Source organism: Budorcas taxicolor, chromosome 19 (assembly GCF_023091745.1).
Source record: "Budorcas taxicolor isolate Tak-1 chromosome 19, Takin1.1, whole genome shotgun sequence".
NCBI lineage: Eukaryota > Metazoa > Chordata > Mammalia > Artiodactyla > Bovidae > Budorcas > Budorcas taxicolor.
The window spans coordinates 23,195,510-23,219,786 of record NC_068928.1 but is presented as its reverse complement, the minus strand read 5'-3'; the positions used below and the strand labels follow the sequence as shown (position 1 = coordinate 23,219,786).

Genomic DNA, 24,277 nt, shown 5'->3' with positions numbered 1-24,277 from the left:
TTCTCGCAGCTACATGGGACGTGGGAGCGCGGGTTGGGGTAACTGGGACCAGGAGGAACTGGCACGGAAACTGGAGGTGAGACAAGCGCCTTCCGCACGATTTGCTTGGTAGGCTTAAGCAGCCCCCCCTGGGAACTGAGGGCGACAAACGGTGGCCCAAAGTGACAAAGAACACCTGATGCTCCCAACCGAGGAGCGGCGTGCACAAAGCTAGCTGAGAGGAGCGGCTTAGCCCTCTATCGCACAAATGGAGAATCTTGCCAAGTGATGCAACATGATAGCGCAAAAAAATATCAGAACTCAAGGAAGCATATCGGCCCTCCGAAACTGAAAGCCCAAGCCTCGAGCCCGCATCCGGTGTTTTCAAGTCCCCCAAAGCAGACCACCAGCTTGGGAAAAGTTTACGCGGAGGTTTCTCCTAGAGGTGTGTGTAAATAAACCTCGCGAGAGATCGCGAGGAGCCCCGCCCCGCCAGGGGAGGACACGCCCCCGAGGCGGGGACCGGAAGCGATCTATTCAGCCCGGAAGTAGTGGTGACTTGGTACACGTGAACGGCAGCATGGCGGCCCATCGCTCTGGCCCGCTTAAGCAGCAGAATAAAGCGCATAAAGGCGGGCGGCATCGGGGTCGAGGGTCCGCGCAGCGAGACGGCAAAGGTAAGAAGGTAGGGTTGGAGGAAGAAGAGCTGTTTAATCGATATTAACTGCTTTTCTTCGTGCCCAGAATGAGTTCCTGCTTCCGGCCTGGACCTCGCGCAAAGGGTCTAAGGAGGCAGACAGGGGTCCCCTTTCTTGACCTGCCAGTGCTTTGCGCAAGATCAGAAAGGTCTGATATCCTTCCAGGCCGTCTAGCACCGAAAACCCTAAGCAAGAAGGTGAGAAAAGATCTCAGCAGGGTGGACCAGAGGCATCGCGCCAGCCAGCTCCGAAAGCAGAAGAAGGAGGCGGTGAGATGACTGGGGGTTAGGGGACTGGTGTGGCTTCACAACTTTTATAGGCGAGTAATGCCTCGAACTAGAAAATGTGACCCTGGGAAGGGCTCAGAGATGGAGGATAACTCTAGAGCACGTGTCAGGTGTGCAGGCCCAGACTCAAGCTATAGCTTTCTTTGCTTTGTGCCTACCTCCTGCCCACCTCCTTGGCATACCTGACACCTTTTAACAAGAGAGACACTGGTCTGGAGGCTGAGGATGGGCCTCTGTACTGTTGGAAATGCAGTACTGGCAAAAAGTATTGAAACATTGAGGTGTTCTCTGATGCTTTCTTTCCTCAGGTTTTGGCAGAAAAGAGACAGCTTGGCAGCAAGGATGGCCCTCCTCATCAGGTACTGGTGGTGCCCCTGCACAACAGGATTTCTCTGCCAGAGGCCTTTGGGCTCCTTCAGGATAGGGACACTGGAACTGTACACTTGAATGAACGGGGAAGCACCCATAGCTTTATGCTGTTATGCCCCCGCTTGAAACATCGGTGGTTTTTCACATCGGCAAGGCCAGGTTAGCGTATGCAACAATATTTCCTATCATTATGTTTTGAGCATTAATGGTAATACTTTGTAAGTAAAATGTCCTGATGTCAACCACCTTTTCCTACTGACTGTCTTCTATTCCAGGGGATCTGCATACTGTGTTAGACATGGCTAAAGTGGCTGATACCATCCTGTTCCTCCTTGATCCACTAGAAGGCTGGGATAGCACCGGGGATTACTGCCTTTCTTGCCTGTTTGCTCAGGGCCTTCCCACCTATAGTAAGTGAGTTGGAAGTACTGCAGGCCAAGAAAGGAAGTGAATTAGCATTTATTGTTCACCTCTAATTTGCCAGATACTATGTCTAACGCTGGATATTTTTGGGGGGTTATAACTTGGTCCATTATTTACAAGTCATATATATCAATGTGCCTTCTTATTTCTGGACTGCCAGTTGCCCAGAGAAAGGAGAAGATTATGAAGTTTGGTTTTATTGTGAATACCTTTAGTGTAACTGAGTGTTGGGTTGCCCAGTGATGTCTGGGCTCACAACTAAACTATTAGCTTGTTTGTGAACTGCAGAGGGGGAGTTTCATATAGTGAAGCAACGTCATGAAACCTTTTCTCTCTTGCTCACAGCGTTAGCTGTCCAAGGGATTTCTAGCCTCCCGCCGAAGAAACAAATAGATGCCAGAAAAAAGCTAAGTAAAGCAGTGGAGAGGCGCTTTCCTGAGGACAAACTCCTCCTGTTAGATACTCAGCAGGAGGCAGGGATGCTGCTCAGGCAGTTGGCTAACCAAAAACAGCGGCATCTTGCCTTTCGAGATCGGCGTGCCCATCTATTTGCTCATGCTGCTGACTTTGTGCCTAGTGAAGAGAGTGACTTGGTGGGCACCTTGAAGATCTCAGGCTACGTTCGTGGGCAGGCTCTGAATGTAAACAGCGTGCTGCATATCGTTGGACATGGTGATTTCCAGATGAAGCAGATAGATGCCCCTGTGGACCCTTTCCCTTTAAATCCGAGAGTGATCAGATCCTCAAAGGACTCAGGCACAGCAATGGAGGTAAGATTGGTGTTCTTAAAAACTATGTCTTGTACGTTCATGGATGAGAACTAATTAACGTCAGAGAAAGTGGTACGGCTACACACTTGGACAAATATCCTAGTCTCTGGAGGTAATTGTCAAATAAGGCAATAGTCAACTAGAAATAAGTTGATGTATCAAATATTTATTCAGTGCTTTGTAGATGCTTTGCATAGCAATTGGCTCTGAGTCTATAGATAGACACAGATGTAGTCTCTCTCCTTAGACAACTTAATTAGGTCAGAAAAATGGCAAACACCTGTGAAATAAAGATTGAGAAAGTATGGTTGAGCTACATGCTTGCAGTGGAAGTTGAGGAAAAGACTGGCAAGATTCACAGAAGAGATTGACTTGTGCCAGGTATTGAGAAGGATGAATGTGTTTTATAAGTTGAAAACAGATGGAAGAATATCCCAGCAAATAGAGACAACATGAGCCTAGGCAAAGTGATAGATCAAAGGGTTTCTTGAACTCTGAGGATAACAGTGGCTGAGAGTAACAAACAGGTAGGCATGGGATCAGATTATGAAAGGCTTCAAGAGCTAAGCAGACTTATAGATTTAGAATGCTAGGAAATAGAACCATTTGAAAAATCCTGACAAGTTTTGGCTTTCTATTCTGTTTGAGGACTGTGCTCTTCTAGATCGTTCTAATTTGTTAGATTTAGTAGATTTTTGGCTCACACTTAATTGACTGTCAACTGTTTGGGTTTTCAGATTTGTGCTGCAGATGCTGTAGCTGATATGGAGGAAGACCTGAAGGTTCTAATGAAGGCAGACCCTGATAGACAAGAATCTTTGCAAACAGAGGTTATCCCAGATCCAATGGAGGGGGAACAGACCTGGCCCACAGAGGAGGAGCTGAGCGAGGCACATGGTTGGTATTGGCAAACTTAAAATTCATCTAGCCTAGAATTGTGGGTTTTGTCTAACTACTCACAGTGAGGACCTTAAAAGGTAGCATAGATGAGGAAGTACTGGAAGTCTGTCTTCTCTTACCTCCAAAGGCTGTAGTTTGCACTGAGGAAACACTGGACACAGCTTTGCTGTAAGGATTACTTACTGTTTTCTAATGAACGGGTAGATAACTTCCGTTCATTGTAAGACTTGTTTGACCGTGTTAGTATTGCTGGTTCTGAGGCAGCTGAAATAAATTTGCAAGTGCCTGCCAGAGTTCCTGATATTGGTAGCAATGTATCCTGTGTCATAGAGGAGAGGAGGAGGTGTGTAACTTCACTCATGTGGGCTTTTACAGACTTACTGAAGGAAAGTTCCAAGGTAGTGAAGAAGGTTCCCAAAGGAACATCCAGTTATCAAGCTGAGTGGATTCTGGATGAGGATGGTGAAAGTGGTGGGGAAGGAGATGAATACGATGATATAGAACACGAGGATTTTATGGAAGAGGAGTCTCAGGTAAGGAAATGGGCCCTTGGGCACCCTCTGTGTATAGCTCCCAATGCAAGGCAAGGTGCATTCCTGACCCTAAGGGGTATGTGTGGTCTGTTTGTTAAGAATAGCTTTGTAGTTGCCAGACTGAGTCTCTGTTTTATTACTCATTCTCTGTTAGAGTTAATATTGGTTTGGACTGTGTATCTAGTAAATTTCAGCATAGTGGCCTCTTGTGTAAAGATGCGAGTTTCCTCAGGAACTGTGATCCTTCATTCTACAGGATGAGGGTAGTGAAGAGGAAGAAGAGGAGGAATGTGAAACTATGACTATAGGAGAGTCTGTACGTGATGATCTGTATGATGAGAAAGTGGATGAAGAGGCTGAGGAGAAAATGCTGGAGAAATATAAACAACAAAGACTGGAAGAGATGTTCCCAGATGAAGTAGATACCCCTCGTGACGTGGCTGCTAGAATTCGGTGAGTCAACAAGTCCAAAATCAATCAATACATTTTTATTTAAAACTTACATGGCTCAGAACTATGTCAGTGCGATATAAAAGAAGAAAAACCACATTGTTCTACCTCCCAAAGGCTAACCTTATACAGGAAGGTAACACAGACATATAGGAAACAGTTGTATATATTCACATTCTACACTGTGTAGTACAGACTAATAATGTTACAGAAATACACTCGTGATTAATTAGCATATACTTCCTTTGGAGCTAAGACTTGATTAAAGTATATAACGTTTGGGGAAGTTTGGGTAGAACAGCAAGAACAAAAGAGTTAGGGGTGAAGATGATCTTATCTGCTCTAAAGGTATCACTAAAACCAGAGTTTATGCTGGTTGTTAGAGGGGTAAGGCTTTTATCAAGGACCTTGCTAGTCAGGTTAAAGAGCCACTCCCAGATATGCAGCAGGGAGCCACTGTTAATACTTTTAAGAAGCTGGGGTTTGGTACTGAAATACTTGTTACTGGCTCTTTTAGGGGGTGGTCCTGATTTAGGCCATTGGATTATTTTGAAAGGTAGTTCCTTTAAGCTAAAGCCTTAGCCATTTTATTTATTTAATTTTAAAAAGTTCAAAAGTTTTTTTTTTTTTTTTCATTTTAAGCCTTAGGCATTTTAAGTGAGTTGAGTGAACCAGTTAAGTAGCACCATATAAATGTCACTGTGAATTTCTTTAAAATATCCTCTATATTCTAGATTTCAGAAATACAGAGGCCTTAAGAGCTTCCGGACATCTCCATGGGATCCAAAGGAAAACCTTCCTCGAGATTATGCTCGGATCTTTCAGTTTCAGAACTTTATTAATACCCGGAGACGCATCTTTAAAGAGATTGAAGAAAAAGAAGTTGAAGGAGCTGAAGTATCTGCTTTCCTTTGTCCATCCCTATAACTTGCTTATTTGCCGAGGTCGTGTCTGTCCCCCCTCCCCACTCATTCTCTTGGCATGAGTACCTTAATGAGTTTTATGCTGCATACAGCTGATTTAGAGAAGCTACTGAGGTACTGATCAGAGTGATACTGGGAACAAAGAGGTGTCAGAGATGTTAACTGGGAAAGCTTAATCTGGGTAGTTGAGGCATCTGTGCAAGGCAGTCTTGGAGGGTGAGCACTGGCTTTATTAATGTTTGGGAGACTGTTAACATAGTTGGAGAAATGCTTCATCATTATTGAGACCGTAAGAGTATAACTGCATGACCATATTCTGCTTTCTCCTGGCAGGTTGGCTGGTATGTCACACTTCATGTCTCTGAAGTCCCTGTCTCAGTGGTTGAGCACTTCAAGCGAGGCACACCCTTGATTGCATTTTCGTTACTACCTCATGAACAGAAGGTGAGTTAGTGTCTTGTGGGAAACGGGAGTTACCGCACTTTCCAGCCAGTTTTATCTGACAGCCTAATGTTTTATGTGGCTGATGTTTTGCTTCTTGGGATGTGAAAGTCTGCCTTTATGATGAGTGAGGAGAGGATAACAGAGAAGTCGATGATGGTTTTACCTACATGTCTGAACCTGTCTGATGAACCTCAGTGATGTCATCTCTGTATGGTTCTGAGACTTCTCTGACCTAAGTATGTTTGTCAGATCAGACTTTAGTCAAGGATTGGCATCCATAAAAATAAAGAGGGCTTCTGCCAAGGTATGGGCTTCCCTTGTGGCTCAGCTGGTAAAGAATCCACCTGCAATGTAGGAGACCTGGGTTCAATCCCTGGGTTGGGACGATCCCCTGGAGAAGGGAAAGGCTACCCACTCCAGTATTCTGGCCTGGAGAATTCCTTGGACTGTATAGTCCATGGGGTCGCAAGGAGTCGGACACAACTGAGCGACTTTCACTTTGACGCCAAGGTACAGATCTTTTTTCTCTTGGTGGCCAGCAGTCATGTAGGTTGGGGTGTAAGAAGGCTCTGGCTTTTGGTCAATGTGAGTAACGGTTAAAGCAAGAAGTGTCTTGAATGAGTGTGGTTTGGCGGTGTGTGGTTAGTGAGTGACTTGTAGGCATTTTGTGGTAGATGTTGAACCCTTGCATGTTACACATGGGAAGGTCAACTAGTATAAGCAGGGACATGAAAGTTCTGAAAGTCAACTTATTTTCAATTTGAATGCAAGATATTAGTGAAGGTAAAAGATGGATTTGTGTTTCATCATTTATACTACACCATAGATGGGTATAGGGCTTCCCCGGTGGCTCAGCAGTAAAGAATCTGAGATGTGGGTTCAGTCCCTGGGTCTGGAAGATCCCCTGGAGAAGGAAATGGCAACCCACTCCAGGATTCTTGCCTGGAAAATCCCATGGACAGAGGAGCCTGGCAGGCTACAGTCCAGGGAGTCACAAAGAGAGTTGGACACAACTTAGTGACTAAACAACATAAATTAGTATTGTCAGCTCTTAGGGTGAACCCAGTCTGCTGGTTTGGTTTGTCTTCTTTTACTTTAGGGTGTTCTACTCCTGATAGGAAGTTCTGTTTCTCTACTTGGTCCCAGATGTCAGTACTTAATATGGTGGTGAGCCGGCACCCTGGCAACACTGAACCTGTGAAAGCTAAAGAGGAGCTGATCTTCCACTGTGGATTCAGGCGCTTCCGAGCCTCACCTTTATTCTCTCAGCACACTGCAGGTAAGCAGCAGGGCAGTTTCTGGGTTTTTGTTCATCTTACTGTCTTTTAGGGGACTGATTTTGCGGCAGGGGGTGGGAGTGTGGGATGGCGGGGATGGGGTGTGCAGATACAGCATTTCAGACTTTGGTTTAGGAGCCAGTGATGTTTCCATTCAAAATGTCTGAACCTGTCTGAAGCATCCCTGTGATGCAAACTGTGTGGTGCTGAGGCTCCTGTGCCATGAGTATTTGCTGCAGAGTCAGTGTTGAATAGGGGTTGGCAGCTTTCAAGAAATGATGTGTCGTGGAACTCTTGGCATCTGATGTCCCAGTGGGTGAAGTCTAGGGGGTGGCCCACAGTTGGATAAAGCAGAGGTATATGGCTTCTGAGATCTTGAGATTAGATGAGAGTTTGGTCAGTGATGATCAGGGATACTCCTATGACAAAAAGTGATTGTCCTCTTACAGTCTTTAGAGTGGGAAGATATTTGCAGTATGTCAGGGCTTCTGAACGTTACCCACACTCTCAGCCCCCAGCGGTGGCCAGAGGAAGGTGAGAAAAGGCAGTATTAATAGATGCTCTGGATAATTTCTTTGCTCACCAACCATTCTGTCTAAATGAGGGATTGATATTGCCCTTTTATTTCCCTATAACTTTCAGTATTAATTTAAAAAAATGTATTGTCTATAGCTGTTTTTGTGCTTAAGTGAGAACTGAGTAATTAGAAGAGAGACTTGATGGCCACAAAGCCTAAAATACTTAATCTGATTATAGAAAATGTTTGCCAGTCCTTGCTCAAGACTTAAGAGATGTTGAATTAGTGTTTTTCTGTAAAGCACCGATTCTTAAATGAGGTAGGGTGATATGTATCAGGATCACCTGGAGAACTTTGACAAACCCCAAAATACAGTTCAAGCTCCAAGACTGCCTCCTACTTGAAAAATCACTCTGCTAGGATAAGGTTGTATTTTTCAGTTGTACAGAGGCCAGAAAATGTTTGGAGAACTAGTAGGATAAAGAAACATTAGTTGCCTTAGTTTAAGAGTTCCAGTGATACAGCTTTTTCACAGGCCTCTGGATTACCTATTGTTTCTCAAAATATGTTCTGGTTTTTATTCTTTTAATGGCAGCGGATAAACATAAATTTCAGAGGTTCCTGACTGCAGACACAGCCCTGGTGGTGACAGTATATGCCCCAATCACTTTTCCTCCTGCATCTGTGCTGCTTTTCAAACAGAACAGCAATGGTAAGTTGAGTTCACAGAGGTGAATAGCCTGCAGGTCCTTAGTAAGATTAACTGCTCTCTGTATTTAAATTTGGGAGTCGGATGGTAACGAAAAAGTAATGATGTTTTTTTAAATTATCCCAATTTCAGGATGACAAATGGGGTTTTATCTTGCTTGCAAACCTTAGCTAATTGGTGGAGGCCGCTCAGGGTGCTCTATTTAGGGTAGGTTCTGCAGACAGGGTCAGCAGGAATATCAGTGATCTTGGCCATGAACCCAGGAGGGCCACATAGTACATCCCCACTGGGTTTCCCAAGATCTCTCATAGGTCTTTAAATAGACTGGACAATAAGTGACGGCTTTGACCAAAAGCCTCCTGCTGCTCTGCCTTTGCCCCTCAGGAATGCACAGCCTCATTGCCACAGGCCATCTCTTGTCAGTGGATCCAGACAGGATGGTCATCAAGAGAGTTGTTCTGAGTGGTCATCCTTTCAAAATTTTTACTAAGACGGCAGTGGTGCGTTACATGTTTTTCAACAGAGGTAGGTGTGACAGAGGGGATCCAGTTGCCTTTGTGGGATGAAGGTTGGGTTTATACATTATGGATAGGTGTTTCATCCTGGTCTTCTGTATGTTTCTTTATCTAAGAGGATGTACTGTGGTTTAAACCTGTGGAACTGAGAACAAAATGGGGCCGCAGGGGCCACATCAAGGAGCCTTTAGGTAAGAGAATGTGCGATTTGGGAGCTTGTGTAGACTTCCCCAGTGCTGTTAAACGACCATTGGGTTAAGAGACCACTGCTTTAAAGTTTTCTATTAATATGACCAGTTCATTCTGTTTTCATTCTAGGTACTCACGGTCACATGAAGTGCAGTTTTGACGGGAAGCTAAAATCTCAGGACACAGTACTGATGAATCTTTATAAGAGAGTTTTCCCCAAGTGGACTTACGATCCATATGTACCAGAACCAGTCCCCTGGGTGAAAAGTGAGATTTCTTCGACAGTGCCTGAAGTGGACATGGAGTAATGGATTCAGTGGGATGCTGTCTCACTGCTACTAGTGAGCACTCTAGGGATGGGAGCCTATAGGTTGTGATTGCCCAGTTTGTGCTTTCTACTTAAGCCTACTTAAGGGCTCCTGCTCCTTTGTGCAGAAGACTTTTCTTGGCCCTGAGAAGGTGTTTCAGTTAAGTATGGATGTTTTTCTAGTTCAACTTAGTCCAAAAAAAAAAACCATTAAATCTTACTGAAATACACATTCTCCATTAGGGTTTTGAAGGCTGTTTTAGAGGGGAAGATAGGAACTTGACAATGACCAGGAGACAAAATTTCCAAGTGTCTAGACACTTGAGTCCCTTTTCTTCCTTTTGCACCTATTAAACAGAAACAGATTGCTAAGGAGCTGCCTTTTCATCCTGCTTCTTCACCCAAGTTAGGGAGGTTAAGTCTACGTTTCCACCACTGAGCACAATACAGATGTTCTTTACTTCTGTGGGAACTGTTTGAAAATGCTGAGACAGCACAGCGGCCACTCCAACACCAGCTGTAGGTTCAATAAGCAGTTTCATCCTCTCCCACACCAGCTGGGTTGCATGCTGTCGGTACAGAAGGGAGTAAGAATTAGTGACACAGGAAAAGGGGGAAAGAGCCTAGCTGGTTGGCCTCTATGCTTAAAGGCCAAACGGGGGTGTATGGCCAGTCTGAGTATTCCTGTTTGTGTTTGCCAGTGAAGGGCAGGGCTTTTTTCATTCTGACTTGCTTCCCTGTCTTGACACTCGTCTAGTGCACCCTCTCACATGTTATGAAATCACCTAGTCACGTTCCCTTGTGGGTTAGTTGCCATTTACAACAGGAAGGTTTTTGCCTAATAAGTTGCTCCACTCTTTCGTTGTTTTCTTTCCTCTTGGAGCCTCACCTTAATTTCATCCTCGGTGACAGTGAAGACATCATCCACGAGGTCTCTTATAATAGGCCAGGTGTTTAAGCCAATGCTGGATTTGATACCATCTGCTATGGTTTCCGGAGGATAGGGGTTGGGGGTCAGTTCCCCTTTGAGTTTGGACTGGTAGCAGTCATCTGCATTCAAGGGTTCAGCAGCATATACCTTCACACTAGGTCTCAGAGCCTAGGAAGAGGAGTATTAGATACCTTACAACTAGACACAGCATTTTGCCTGCATGCTTGCAATAAAACAGATGGTATAGTTAACACATTTCTGCCCAAGAGCCTTTCTTTTAATCTATGTAATAGAAATAAGGCCTTTAAGCACTTTAAATTGTTTTCTACTCTGGCCTTCAGTTGCCTAGATCACAGCTGGTTCTGCTGGTGACTTGGGAAAGGAGTAGTTCCTGACCTGGATAGTAAGTTGGCGAGATGGAATTCAACGGACTGTGAGGGTGCCACTCATTGAAATGGCTTTTGTGCTGTAAAGTTTTCATTAAGAAGAGGGCAGTGATGCAAAGCAGAGCCTTCCACCTCAAGTGCCAGGGGATGATAAGAAGGAACGGCAGTTTGGGGGGAATGTTGAGCAAGTATTCACAATGTACTGTAATACAAAATAAACTTCTGTGCCTTAAGTGGGGAGTCCTCCAGAAGCTGTTCTCTCACCTTCACTGTAATGGCTATTCCAGCAAGCATTCCTCCTCCTCCTACAGGTACCACCAATGCGTCTACCAAGGGAACCTGCAGTGAAAAGAATATAAAGTATTAGAATAGGCGTGTTAATAACCAGTTTTATATGTACCTATGAAAGGACTGGTTCTGTGGCCAAACATCAGCATTACTGGCAGCTAAACGACTAAGCCGTTACCTGGTTTAGCACTTCCATGGCAATTGTCCCTTGCCCAGCTATCACTGCAGGATCCTGGTTGGAATGTATCATAATGCCTTCTGTTTCTTCCGCAATTCTTTTTGTAATATTTTCTCTGGCCTGAAAGAGGACATTACTTTAGCTTACTTTATCTGTATTTAATGAAGTCCCCAACAAGTTAGATTCAGTCATTTAACACTTCATTGGCTGCTGTTCTCAGACTTGGTTCTGGCACCGAGGATGTGACTGAACAAAATAGCGCCTGCACTCAGTGGAGTTACATTCTAATATGGTGGGATGGGGTGGGATATAAGTAAATACATGCTATGTCTACATGGTTCGGAGGAAAATGAACAAGTCCTGTGTGTCTCCACAGAATATTCCAGAGAGAAAGGAACAGCAAGTACAAAGACCACAGAACAGGAGTGCTTGGCTTTGAGAAACTGCTAAGTTAGTGTGGTTGGTGTGGAGTGTTTGGGGGACAATAACAGTGGAAGATGAGATCAGAAAAGTAGTAATGGGCCAGTTCATCTGGGCCACAGGTGATTGCAAGAACTTTTGTTTCTGGGACTTCCCTGGTGGTCCAGTGGCTAAGACTCCATGCTCCCAGTGCAGGGGACCAAGTTTCCATCCCTGGTCAGGGAACTAGATCCCACATGTTGCAACTAAAAGTTTGCATACTGCAACTAAAGATCCCACATGCCACAACGAAGATCAAACATCCTGAATGCCACAACTGAGACCCATCTCAGCCAAATATTGAAAAAATACAGTATGATTTCTTAAGTTTGTTTAAAAAAACACTTTGGTTTCCACTGTATATGAGGTGGAAAATCATTGGAGAATTTTGGGCCGACAAGTTGCCATTTACTGATATGCGGGAGATGGAAGGTGGAACAGTATTAAAATGAGTTTAGTTTTAGGCAGTTTGAGATAACTATTAAGACACCCAATTGGGAATATACAAGTCTGGGCTAAGAGTAAAGGTCAGGACTAGAGTTAGAAGTTTTAAACTAGGAGACCATAACTAGATCATCTGAGTGAGGGGCGTGCCAACATTTAAAAAGGAGACTGGAAGCTGCACCCAGTGAGGTAGAGAGGTCTCACATGACTGACCGCTGCTAAGGTGGTGCTGAACATTCTTCCTTACCTCTTCGCTCTGTTCACCGTATACTATAGAGGCTCCATAGGCTTGTATTGCCAGTTTTTTACAGTTGGGAGCTGTTTCCGACACTATGACATGAGCAGGAATCCCTGGGAGGGAGAAACAACGTTTAGTCAGTACAAATCAGAATTTAGGATGGAAATCTCTGTTCTGTTCGCTTGTAATCGGGCTGGGAAATTTATTTCCATGGCTATCACCAATCTCACTGAAAGTTAAGGATCCTTTTCCACTCCTCTGATGACCCTACTCAGGACCCTGGAAATTAGTAAAGCACCTTCCAATCTGGCAGCAAAGGAGAGAGCCTGGCCATGGTTCCCACTGCTGCAAGTAACAACAGCTCTGGGCTTCTCTTTCGGATGGGCAGAAATCAACCCTCTGATTGCATTAAGGGCACCACGAATCTGGAAAAGAGGGATGGTGAATTAATCCATTTGTTTTAAATGTTCCTTTTCAAAAAAACCCCACCAGCTTTAGATTTTTCTCTCCCAACGCTGCATACCCAGTAAATTGTATTGGTTGTACCTCCTAAATATCTCATGTTCATCTTGGCCACTACCTTGGTGAGGCTTAATTTCTCAACCGGGAGTTTCTGAATCTCAGCTGATGCTGCCTCAGGGATCATTCTCATCTAATAGTTCCGCTAGATTATGAAAATTACCCTTTAAAAACAAATGTTACCTTCTTCATTGATTGCCTATCTTTGTGAGAAAAGTACAAACTCCTTAAAAGCTGCAGCCTTCCTACATACTTAATATGTTACTTTCTAACATATCAGTGTCCTAGCCATCTTAAGTTGCTGCTAGTTTCCTACCAGGTTAGCTCACACCTCTACTTCTTGACACGCTGATGCCTCTACCTGTAGTTCTCTCCCTCACTCCCTGATCTGGCTAAAAGTATCATCCTATAAAACTTGGGTCAAACATCACCTGGTTCAAACTTCTTGCTCTCCCAGGCAAAATTAGGTACTCCATTGGCTTCCTTGTTCCTTGTTTGTGTATCTTTTTATTTGGACTGTGCTGCATGGCTTGCAGGATCTTAGTTCCTCAGCCAGGGATCCAACCTGGGCCTTTGGCAGGGAAAGCACAGGGTCCTAACCACTGGATGGCTAGCGAATTCTCTGTATCTCTGTGAGACACTTGTCATCAACCTACTTTTGTCTTCCCCTGAAAGTATGGGTGTAGGGCAAGGCCTCCAGTACATACACCTGGTATAGGTAGTGAAAATATGTGCTTGATGTGTGACAAATGAAGAACAAACCGTGACAAAGCAAAGGGCAAGGAAATATAGAAGTTTCTGTATTGTTTAAAAGTTCTCAGTTAATGGGTGCCAAAAAAAGGTAAATACATGATATCCTAAGGCTACCACTTAACAGGTACTAATACTTCTCGACACAGTCCAAAATGTAGCTTTCAGGTTTTTACTTGAATGAATCTTGAAGTTCCTTCTAATGAATGAAGTTCAACTAATGGTCAGAAAATTCTGATAATGAAGAAACACAGAAACCTATTCTTATGCAAAGGAGAGGCCCTGACATATATTACAGAAAAAGAAAAAACTTCTTATATGAGGGCTGAGCCAGGTTTAGACCTTTTTTATTCATAATGTATAAACACATAGCAAGTAAATGCGTAAACTTGGGTATATACAGCGTGATCACACATCGTGTTGCAAAGTCATTGGACACAACAACACAGGTGTCCAAGTTGACAACTGTGCTCTCTTTTCTGTCATTAGAAGTTCCCCTTTTCATCCCCAAACATGTCCTAATTTGGACAGTAAGCTGTATGTGATCACCTTAATTATAAGGAATTTTGAGATAATGTAAAAGTGGCTCTCCGGAACACTATGATGCTAAGTAACCAGGACTTACCAAAGGAAAATTTTGACAACCCTTTCTTTAGCTATAAAAAGACATTAATTCTACCTACCTCACTGGGTGGTCAGGAGGATCATATACATTTATATGTGAAAGTGGTCTGAAAAGAAACATGGTACACTATCAAAACGGATTGTTACCTTAAAAGATCCAGTTTTCTGGAAGAGTTCACATTTGAAGAAAAGATTGCGTCCTGTTATTTGATTCAAAATGGAACTTGTTAGTACTGGTGTGAGGTGAATAGAATCTCGAATGTTGACATGAGCTTTTTCAACATCAGCAAAGGAGATGCAGTACTGATCACACATGGTTCTGTAACCCAAGAATAAGAAGGGGGTCAAAGCAAGCCTAGACGATATATTTAATGAAAAGATTTTGAAAACGCACAGACCCATGGAATGTACATCCCCAAGAGTGAACCATAATGTAAACTATGGACTTTGGTGGTAATGGTCTATCAATGCAGGTTCAACTGTAACAAATACACCACTCTGGTGGGGGATGTCAATAATGAGGGAGGCTATATATGTGTGGGCAAGGGGCATATGGCAAATTTCTGTACCTTCTTAGCAGTTTTGCTGTGAATCTTAAACTCAGAAAACTAACACTCAAAAACAAAAACAACAAAGAAAGAAAATGCTAACACTGGAAAATAGATTCAGCCTGTGGTGTTAATGTGGGAGCCATCTTCATTACTGGGGTTCTAGAATTTCTGCCAGAGAAGGTAATGGCACCCCACTCCAGTACTCTTGCTTGGAAAATCCCATGGATGGAGGAGCCTGGTAGGCTGCAGTCCATGGGGTTGTAACTGAGCGACTTCACTTTCACTTTTTACTTTCATGCACTGGAGAAGGAAATGGCAACCCACTCCAGTGTTCTTGCCTGGAGAATCCCAGGGATGGTGGAGCCTGGTGGACTGCCGTCTATGGGGCCGCACAGAGTCGGACACGACTGAAGTGACTTAGCAGCAGCAGAATTTCTGCATAAGGGAACATCTCTCAAAGCTGAGTTTTTTGGTGTATAAGTTTCTTCTGTTGAAACTTTATAGGAAATAAAGTTGATTCCCGGAGATTCTGGAAGACTTAAAACTCAGTCCTCACCTATACCATCCATCTGTTGCTACTGCCACTGGTCTCTACTTTTTCATCATTGTTGTGAAGCTAAAATAAACTGGTTTCAAAATCTGCTACAGATTTTTATTTTTAAAAATATTTCACAATTTACCAAGGGGAACAAACGCCTACAATCCTACCATCTTAATAAATTCACTTTCTGTGTTTCCTTCTGTTTTTTCAATATGCATGTAACAGTTAAGCCAAAGATAGTATTTCATCTACCCTTTTTCCATTTGGCTCACTTTCTTCAAAGTTTTCCTAATTATAATTTCCAGTAACTGCATTAAGCTTCCACTTTTCACTATTTTTATTGTGATTATTTCCTTAACAAAGGCAATGCATATTCAATAGAAAGACAATTTAATTTGCTTCCTCTCCAAGGACAATTGCTACTAAAGTTCTGGTGTCTCTCTGTCCAGACCCATATATATATATATGCAGACAAAACTTTTTTGACAGGTTTGGTAACTTGCTTTTTTCAGACAGTATTAGGAATATGAACCTTAGCTTATCAATTGATATTTTATATGACTTTTTAAGAAAGATTTAAAAATTTTTATTTTTCGGCTGTGCTCTTTGTTGCTGCACAGACTTCTCTAATTGCAGGGAGCAGAGGCTACTCTCTAGTTGAGGTATCCGGGCTTCTCACTGCCGTGGCTTCTCTTGTTTTGGAGCACAGGCTCTAGGGCATACAGGTTTCAGTAGCTGTGGCACACGGGCACTGTTGCTGCATGGCATGTGGGATCTTCCCTCACTGGAGATCAAACTCACGTCTCCTGCATTGGCAGATGGATTATTTACCAGTGAGACATCAGCCCTTATGTGAGTTTTTAAATCACTAGTTCTTTTTACAAAAATACCATAGTTTGACATAACCCTGTTGAACATTTAAATTTTCCTCTTTTTTTTTTTGCTATAATAATGATGTAATGAACAGACTTGTTGCAATATCTTTATCTCTATACATGGTTTGAGTAGATTCCACCGGTGACATTTTGCACTAAAAGGCATACATACTTCTAAGGCATTTGACACCTACTGCCAAACTGATCAGAAGAGTTATAGATTATGTCAATTTATATCCCATCATCACTTTCTGAGGGATGACTATTTTCCTTTACCCTTATCATTTTTATCTGTCAATTTACTGAAATATGTCTAGTAGTTTAGATTTAATTACTAGTGACTGCCGGGAGCCAGCATGGGAGATCCCACCCATGGCAAAGGTCATGTGGAAGAGAACTGTTAAGCAAGGCTTCAGGACTCAAGGGTCTCCCTGGGCCTTCTCGACCATCTACCTGAAGACCAGAATCTGTCTTACTATCTTGTGTCTTTCACCAACTTTCCTGACATACAGGGGGCTATCCCCGACCACCTTTCTCTGGAGAAAATCAACTTAGGGCTCTAGCTAATAAGTCTCCTGGACATGAGAGGAATGTTTCAAATCAAACCCCTTCTGTTAGCATTCTAGCTTGCTTGGCAGGTATATCCAGACTCTGGCAGCTACGCCTGATTATTTACAGCCTCCCAACTGTGAGAGGCATGGAAAGCATAGAGCCTTTCAAAGAGTTAAAAGTTATTAGAGTAGTGCTGGTGTAGGATTTCATTATTGAGCCAATGCTTGTTGCTAAGTTCCCATATCTCTTATCCACTGTGCACCTGGGAATGCATTAGTTAACAGTTAGAATGTAAGAAAAACAAGTATAGCCTTGAAATTAACCACATCAGACTTTTGAGCTAATTGGTTCTTTCTTGCAACTCACTGCACCTTTGCTCTGTGAGAAATGTAACTCTGTTTGGCATTTTCTGAGGCTGACATAGATTAGAAATATAAAGAAAAAACACTTTGAGGGAAAATAAGTTTTCTGGTTGAGCAGCCTTTATCAAAAGAGGGTCATAAAATGTTCACAGGCCTCCAAGGCGAGAAGATAATGTATACAACATCATTTGTGGGAAAGGTTTGCAGAAAAAATCCTGGTTTCAATAAGGGCAAAACTGCTGGAATGTTTGGGCTGACTCTGTACGACCTTGCATCTTTCATTTCCCTCTATGTATAAGGCAAAGCATAAAAGTACCTTTTAAAAATAAAGCTATTGGGCCTCGCTCACCGAAGCAACTTGGTCTCCCCGTGTCAATTATTCTCTCTCTCCCTCTCACTCTTTTTCAGGCTGATCCCTTGGAGCATAGAGGCTCCCTGCGTTCACTTACCTGCCCGGGGTTTCTAAGACCTGAACAGGAAGATGTTCTGGGTCTTCACTCCCTTGGGAGACAGGGAGGGCACCTGTGGCCTCCGTGAACAGGGCAAACTCCCTGTCTTGGAGTTTTATTGGCTTTCTATATAAACAAAAGATTATCAGCCTCTTTCTCACCTCTATTTTCTTATCTTCAACATTCTTTCCTTATCTCTCTCTAAATCAATCACTGATGCCGTTTCTCCTTCCGGTGTCCCTGGATCTTGCGGGGGCTGGACCCCGGCAAGTGACAAACATTTTCTCTGTATATTGGCCACTTTTTCTTTTGTAAATCTTTAACACACTATACTGAATAATTTTCCTGTGAAATATAATACATTTATAAAAAATTAAAATTCTATTAATGCTTGGGGCTTTTCTGGATTTTGTTCCATTGATTAGACTGCCAATTCCTTTAATAATATTACTATGTTCTTCCCTTTCTCAAATTTATTGGCTTTTCTCATATATCAGTTCTTCCAAAAGAACTTTAGAAATCCTTTACCAAGGTTGCCAGAAATTTCTTTGTACAATGTACAAATGAATTGGGGTCATAACTAACATTTGAAAATGTTGAACCTCCACATCCATTAACAATGGATGTCTTTTAATTTAGTAAAGTCCTTTTGTTTTAGGTTTCTTAGTAAAGTTATCATACTTTATTTGCTCCTTGTATAGACCTGATTAAATTTATGCCTAAATGCAACATACTTTTGTTGCTTTTGAGAGAAGGCATTTTTTAGATTTTTAAACTGCTTACTGATGATGTATATGAAAACTAACAATTTTTATCATGTAATTCAATACTTTACCAGATTATCTTGTTATAGCTAATAGTTTTACAGTTTAAACAATCATGCCATCTGCAAAGAATTTGCCTTTACCTTATAAACATACCTCTGGTAACTTTTCAGTGACTTCAGTTACTGGTTTATATGGATTTGCCATTGCCTCTTGAATTAATTTCAATAATCTTTTTTTTGTAAAACCACTTCATTTAAAATTTATTAGTATAAAGTTGTACATATTAATATTTCTAAGTTTTTCATATCTGTCATATTCATTCAACAAATGCTGAGCATCTTCCATGTGTCAGATACTGTTTGATCTGGGGAGACAGTATTAGAAAAGTAGACTTGTTCCTCTTCTCATAAATATTACAATGTATTGGTCAGGTGTCTTAATAAATAATCCAATTAAACATGTATTGCCAATAACTGAGTGTTAAGGAGGTGTATTAGGATAGGATAGTATATTGAAAGGCTTTATTTTAGATCAGTGAAGGTCAATGAAGACCCCCTATGTAGAAGTGAATTTTAATTTTTCTGTGAATAATTAGCTTTTTTTTGAGAAGTAAAATTAAATTATGACCTATAAGATGAATGGGCAGAGTAGTGGGGAAAGTGTTTCAGGTAGAGGGAATAATAATAATATGTGAAGGCTTTAAGGAGGGAAAGAGCTTGGCATTTTCCAAGAACTAAAGGATCAATGTATTTGAAAATGTGATCAATGGGAAATGTGATAAGAGATAAGGAAAGTGAAGTTGGCAGAGTCTAGATCATAAGGGACCATGACTCACGGAATTTTTTTTAAGAGTAATAAAATGTCATTGGACTTATGATTACCAGGGAGGAAAAGTAGGGAGGAGGGATAAATTGGGAGGCTGGGATGGACATATACATACTACTATATATAAACTAGGTAACTAATAAGGACCTACTTTATATAGCACAGAGAACTCTATTCAATACTCTATAATGACCTATCTGGGAAAAGAATGTAGGAGTGGATATATTTTATGTATAACGGATTCACTTTGCTGTACCACAGAAACACAACACTGTAAATCCACTATTCTCTGACAAAAAAATGTCACTGGAGAATTTTGAGCAGGTGACATGTAAGAATTCATATTTACAAAAAGTCACTTGCTACATTACACTGTTATGAATGAAAAGGAGATAAGAGTTGGAATCAGGGAATCCAGTTATGAAATATTACAGTTGTCCACATGAAACACAACAGGTGCTTTGATGGTGAAAGTGGAGGCAGAGAAAAATAATCATTCAAGATACATTTTGGAAAAAACAACTGAAAAATGGGCAAAGGACTTGAATAGACATTTCTCCAAAAAAGATATACAAATGGCCAACAAACACATGAAAAGATGTTCAACATCATTAATCATTAGAGAAATGCAAACCAAAACCACAATGAGATACTACCTTATGCCTACGAGGATAGCTACTATTAAAAAATAAAAAACCCAAATGGGAAAATAACAGGTGTTGACAGGATATAGAAAAACTGGAGTCCTTGTGCACTGTTGGTAGAAATGTAAAATGGTGCAGCTGCTGTGGAAAATATTATAGTAGTTCCTCCCATAATTAGAATTACCATACGACTCAGCAATTCTATTTCTGGGTACATACCCAAGAGAAGTCAATGAGGGTCTCAAAGACATATCTGTACATCTATGTGCATAGCAGTATTATTTGCAATGGCCAAAAGGTGGAAGCATCCCAAGTATTCATCAACAGATGAATGGATAAACAAAATGTGGTATATACACACAATGAAATATTATTCAGCATTAAAAAAGGAGATTCTGACTTGTGCTATAATATGGATGATACTTGGGGATACGCTAACTGAAATGTCAATCAGAAAAAGACAAATACCATATGGTTACACGTATGTGAGGTACCTACAGTAGTCAGATTCATAGATAGAAAACAGAATGGTGGTTTTAACAGGCTCTGGGGAGGACAGGGGGATGGGAAGCTGTTCAATGGGTATAGTTTCAGTTTTGCAAGATGAAAACAGTTCTGGAGATTGGTTGTACAACAATGTGAATGTACTTAACACTACTGAACTGTACACTTAAAAATGGTCATGATGGTATATTTCATGTTACATGTATTTTACAATTAAACACACACACACACATTTTGGAGATTATAATCAGTTAGACTTCTTGGTTACAAGTGATAGAACCCCAATTTGAACCTGATGGAGGCGATGAGAATTTATTGGCTCATGGAATCCAGAAAAGTTGAACCATGGAAAGGGCAGGAATATGGAACATTAGGAACAAGTGGGACCAGCGACTTGGAGGTTTTCCAGGACCTACTGTTTCTCGCCTCCACTGCTTTCTGCATGTCGGCTGCACTCTTTTCACTGCAGACCAGCTGGTTCCACATGGCAGGACACAGAGCTGCTGACAGCTCCTGTGTTTTGCATTTTATGGCTTCCACACTGGGAGGGGGTTTTCTTTTTTTCTTCAGTTCAGTCAGTTCAGTCGCTCAGTCGTGTCCGACTCTTTGCGACCCCATGAATCGCAGCACGCCAGGCCTCCCTGTCCATCACCAACTCCCGGAGTTCACTCAAACTCATGTCCATCGAGTCAGTGATGCCATCCAGCCATCTCATCCTCTGTCGGCCCCCTCTCTTCCTGCCCCCAACCCCTCCCAGCATCAGCATCAGGGCCATGAGGTGGCCAAAGTACTGGAGTTTCAGTTTAGCATCATTCCTTCCATTAGAATGGACTGGTTGGATTTCCTTCCAGTCCAAGGGACTCTCAGGAGTCTTCTCCAACACCACAGTTCAAAAGCATCCATTCTTCGGCGCTCAGCTTTCTTCACAGCCCAACTCTCACATCCATACATGACCACTGGAAAAACCATAGCCTTGACTAGATAGACCTTTGTTGGCAAAGTAATGTCTCTGCTTTTCAATATGATATCTAAGTTGGTCATAACTTTCCTTCCAAGGAGTAAGCGTCTTTTAATTTCATGGCTGCAGTCACCATCTGCAGTGATTTTGGAGTCCCCCAAAATAAAGTCTGACACTGTTTCCACTGTTTCCCATCTATTTCCCTTGAAGTGATGGGACCAGATGCCATGATCTTCGTTTTCTTAGTTTTGGTTTAAAAAGTTCTGGGTAGGGACTCTGGTTGGCTCATATTGGGCTAGGACCAGTGGCCAAGAGTATGAGGTCATTTAAGAGAATACCATGCAATAGTTAGAAGTATTTACAAAAACATGAAAAAGAAACAATGATTTCTAGAATACAATATCAAATATGTATGTTTAAAATAGATACACAAAACAATATTATATATTATTCAAAGATACATGTATTTTCAAAGGACATACATCAAACACATTAGAGTGGCTTCTGAAGAGGGAAGGAACATGAGTGGGAACTGGAATGTAGGAAAAAAAGAAAAAAGAGAAAGGCCTTGTTGACGATGTGAACCAAACAGTATGATTGCCTGAAATATACCTGAGGGAAAAATAGGAGCAAAGGGAAGCAGCAAAAGAGAAAAGAAAGGAAAAAACAAAAGACACAGTACTATCAGTGAGAGTAAGGGGCAGTTTTTAGGGGAAAAAAAGGGAAAATATTGAAGTTATAAACTCCATACATGTCTACTACAGTGATAGAAAAAACGTACCTTGATATTGGATTGAATGGGGTTACTGAGGGAGAGGAAGGTAACTTCCGGGTTTCGACTTAGATGGTGGTATAATTTACTGAGATATAAGGCTGGTAAAGGAACATTTTAGGAGAAAAATCAGAAATCTGATGAGTTAAGTTTGCACTTCCTATGAAGCATTTGATAGGATGTCTTTTAGATTTTTAAAAATTTTTGCCAGAAATGTGTCTATTATATAATGTCTACTTTATTTCTGAAGAATGAGTGCTTTGATTTACCAAGTCTTATTCTTTTTCCTTAATTTATGATTTTATCTTCATTTCTTCCATTTTTATTTTCTAACTTTATTGAATATGTAGCTTATTACTTATTAATTTATTTGGCCACACCACACAGCTTGTGAGATCTTAGTTCCCTGACAAGGGATTGAACATGGGCTCTCGGCAGTGACAGCAAGGAATCCTAAACACTGGACTGCCAGGGAATTCCCAAGGCAACCATTTTAAAAAAGTCTGGTATGTATTTTTCCACATCCTTTTTGATATATATAGAAACTTATATTTGCAATAAATGGTTTTGCTGCTCTCAGAACCATACTCTGTATCTTGCTCTGCAATTAGTTTAAAAAAATACATCTTAAATATGTTAGCACGTATTTTAATTCTTTAAACTGAGCTTTCATTGTGATACAGGTCTAAATATGGTTGTTTTTTCATTTATTTTTACCTGGTATTTCATTAACCCTTTAAATCTGAGAGTTGAAATTAACTTTTAAATTCAAAATTTCCATCAAATTAGTAAATTTTCTTCTGAATATTACCTTCTGAAGTCGTATTTGATTCTTAGTTTTCTGGATCCATTCTCCATGTCTCCTTCATCTCTCAATGTGCGTGTGTTTGGTCGTGTTCGACTCTTTGTGACCCCTGGGGTGTAACTCACCAGGCTCCCTGTCCATGGAATTTGGTCGTATTGGATTCTTTGTGACCCCTGGGGTGTAACTCACCAGGCTCCCTGTCCATGGAATTTGGTCGTGCTTGACTCTTTGTGACCCCTGGGGTGTAACTCACCAGGCTCCCTGTCCATGGAATTTTCCAGGCAAGAATACTGGAGTGGGTTGCCATTTCCTACTCCAGGGGATCTTCCCGAACAGGGATTGAACCCTAATCTCCTGCACTGGCAGGCGGATTCTTTACCACTTGGCCACCTTTCTATTACATTTCCCCTATGAATTCTGGTAAATTTTTTTGAGCTGGTTTTAACTTTTGGCATATCTCATCTGCAGTTCACTGAAACGGTTGCAATAATTTGGCGATCATCTTTATCCTAGGGAAGCTTTGTTCACACTTTTCATCTTAAAAAACAAAACAAAACTGTTCCAACATTCTGTCCAATTTCACTGTGATATCGAATTAAATATTTTTTCCTATTCCTTTCATGTTTTTAAAGCCTGCCATGCCATTTGCTCTGTCCACTCCAAGCATTCTTCTTTTCTGGTCTACTGACTTCTTCCATCTGTTTAGCCTTCTGGAGGGGAAGGGTCTGCCACCTAATAGCAACTGAGTAAGTTGTCAGATTGTTCCCATCTTTTGTGCCCACTCAGTCTAAGGAGTAACTAGTAACTATTCTTTGATGGTGCAGAGGTCCAATAAGCTGTGTGCCACTGGGAAGGAGCAAAAGGTGGAGGAAGGCAGCCTTGCAAGAGGGAGTTTCACCAGTTCTGAACACAGGCTCAGGAACAAACAGTAAAATACCAGTTACATTTCAAAGATGAAAAAGGAACAAAAACAAAAAGAAATCAACCTGAGATCCAGGAAAGTCAAGTAATTTTTCCAAAACTTCACAGTGATACAGCAAATTCCCAAATCGCCTCATCACACCTCCTGACTTATTTCCACACAACCCTTCCCTAAGCAAGAGCCATCTATACTGTATTAGAAAAAAAAAAAAAGGAAGTTTGGGATATAAACTGCCATAAAGGAAAAGACTTTTAAGTCTCTGGCCATTATCCATTGTGTCATCCTGGGCAATCTGCTATGGTCCTGACATTCAGTTCCATCACCTTTAAAAAAAAGGGTGGGGGGCACAATAGTAACTACCCTCCAAGATCTTTAAGGTCCCAAAGTAAAAGCCCGATGCGCCAGTCCGGGCCTGTGGCGAAGAGACCCTGGCCTAAGGCGAATGGAGAAGGCCCGGGCAGACTCCGAGCCCCATGCCGGCACCGGTGTCCTCGACGGCCACCACGACAGCAAAAGCAGTCACCTCCGCGAACGCTCACCTCGCTCGGCCTGACTCGGCCGGGCCTAACCTCACCTCACATCCCGGGCACCGCGCCTCCAACTCCAGCCTCAACTCACCTTTCTGACCACATCTCTGCGCACG

The 24,277-nt window shown here is 42.0% G+C and overlaps 2 protein-coding genes and 2 non-coding genes across 4 annotated transcripts; 3 read left to right on the top strand and 1 right to left on the bottom strand.

Annotated features, from left to right (window-relative positions):
* Window positions 1-539: 539 nt before the first annotated feature.
* On the top strand, window positions 540-10,840 carry TSR1 (TSR1 ribosome maturation factor). The gene is made up of 15 exons (XM_052657964.1): window positions 540-656; window positions 843-946; window positions 1,273-1,492; window positions 1,609-1,743; window positions 2,102-2,526; window positions 3,264-3,423; window positions 3,802-3,959; window positions 4,216-4,412; window positions 5,144-5,306; window positions 5,666-5,776; window positions 6,923-7,055; window positions 8,166-8,282; window positions 8,664-8,804; window positions 8,911-8,985; window positions 9,113-10,840. Exons 1-15 carry the CDS (start codon window positions 560-562, stop codon window positions 9,289-9,291), a joined length of 2,415 nt encoding a protein of 804 aa, XP_052513924.1. The 5' UTR covers window positions 540-559; the 3' UTR covers window positions 9,292-10,840.
* Window positions 5,916-6,009, top strand: LOC128065752 (small nucleolar RNA SNORD91 family). The gene has a single exon (XR_008201129.1). It is a non-coding gene; the product is annotated as a small nucleolar RNA SNORD91 family (small nucleolar RNA).
* On the top strand, window positions 7,184-7,276 carry LOC128065751 (small nucleolar RNA SNORD91 family). Its single transcript, XR_008201128.1, has one exon. It is a non-coding gene; the product is annotated as a small nucleolar RNA SNORD91 family (small nucleolar RNA).
* Window positions 9,622-24,266, bottom strand: SRR (serine racemase). The gene is made up of 8 exons (XM_052657965.1): window positions 24,253-24,266; window positions 14,255-14,426; window positions 12,513-12,639; window positions 12,224-12,327; window positions 11,074-11,193; window positions 10,872-10,946; window positions 10,180-10,389; window positions 9,622-9,859 (listed from the first exon to the last, which is right to left on the bottom strand). Exons 1-8 carry the CDS (start codon window positions 24,264-24,266, stop codon window positions 9,659-9,661), a joined length of 1,023 nt encoding a protein of 340 aa, XP_052513925.1. The 3' UTR covers window positions 9,622-9,658.
* Between the last annotated feature and the right edge of the window lie 11 nt (window positions 24,267-24,277).

Bases quoted from the DNA above. Each gene is read 5' to 3' on its own strand.
- TSR1 (XM_052657964.1), top strand. From the start codon at position 560: ATGGCGGCCCATCGCTCTGGCCCGCTTAAGCAGCAGAATAAAGCGCAT. The intron at 1,744-2,101 runs GTAAGTGAGTTG...TCTTGCTCACAG, and splicing joins TCAGGGCCTTCCCACCTATA to CGTTAGCTGTCCAAGGGATT. The intron at 3,424-3,801 runs GTTGGTATTGGC...GGGCTTTTACAG, and splicing joins GGAGCTGAGCGAGGCACATG to ACTTACTGAAGGAAAGTTCC.
- SRR (XM_052657965.1), bottom strand. The intron at 12,328-12,512 runs GTGCTTTACTAA...TCTCCCTCCCAG, and splicing joins CTTTGCTGCCAGATTGGAAG to GGATTCCTGCTCATGTCATA. The intron at 11,194-12,223 runs GTAAGGAAGAAT...GTCCTCTTTCAG, and splicing joins ACGGTGAACAGAGCGAAGAG to GCCAGAGAAAATATTACAAA.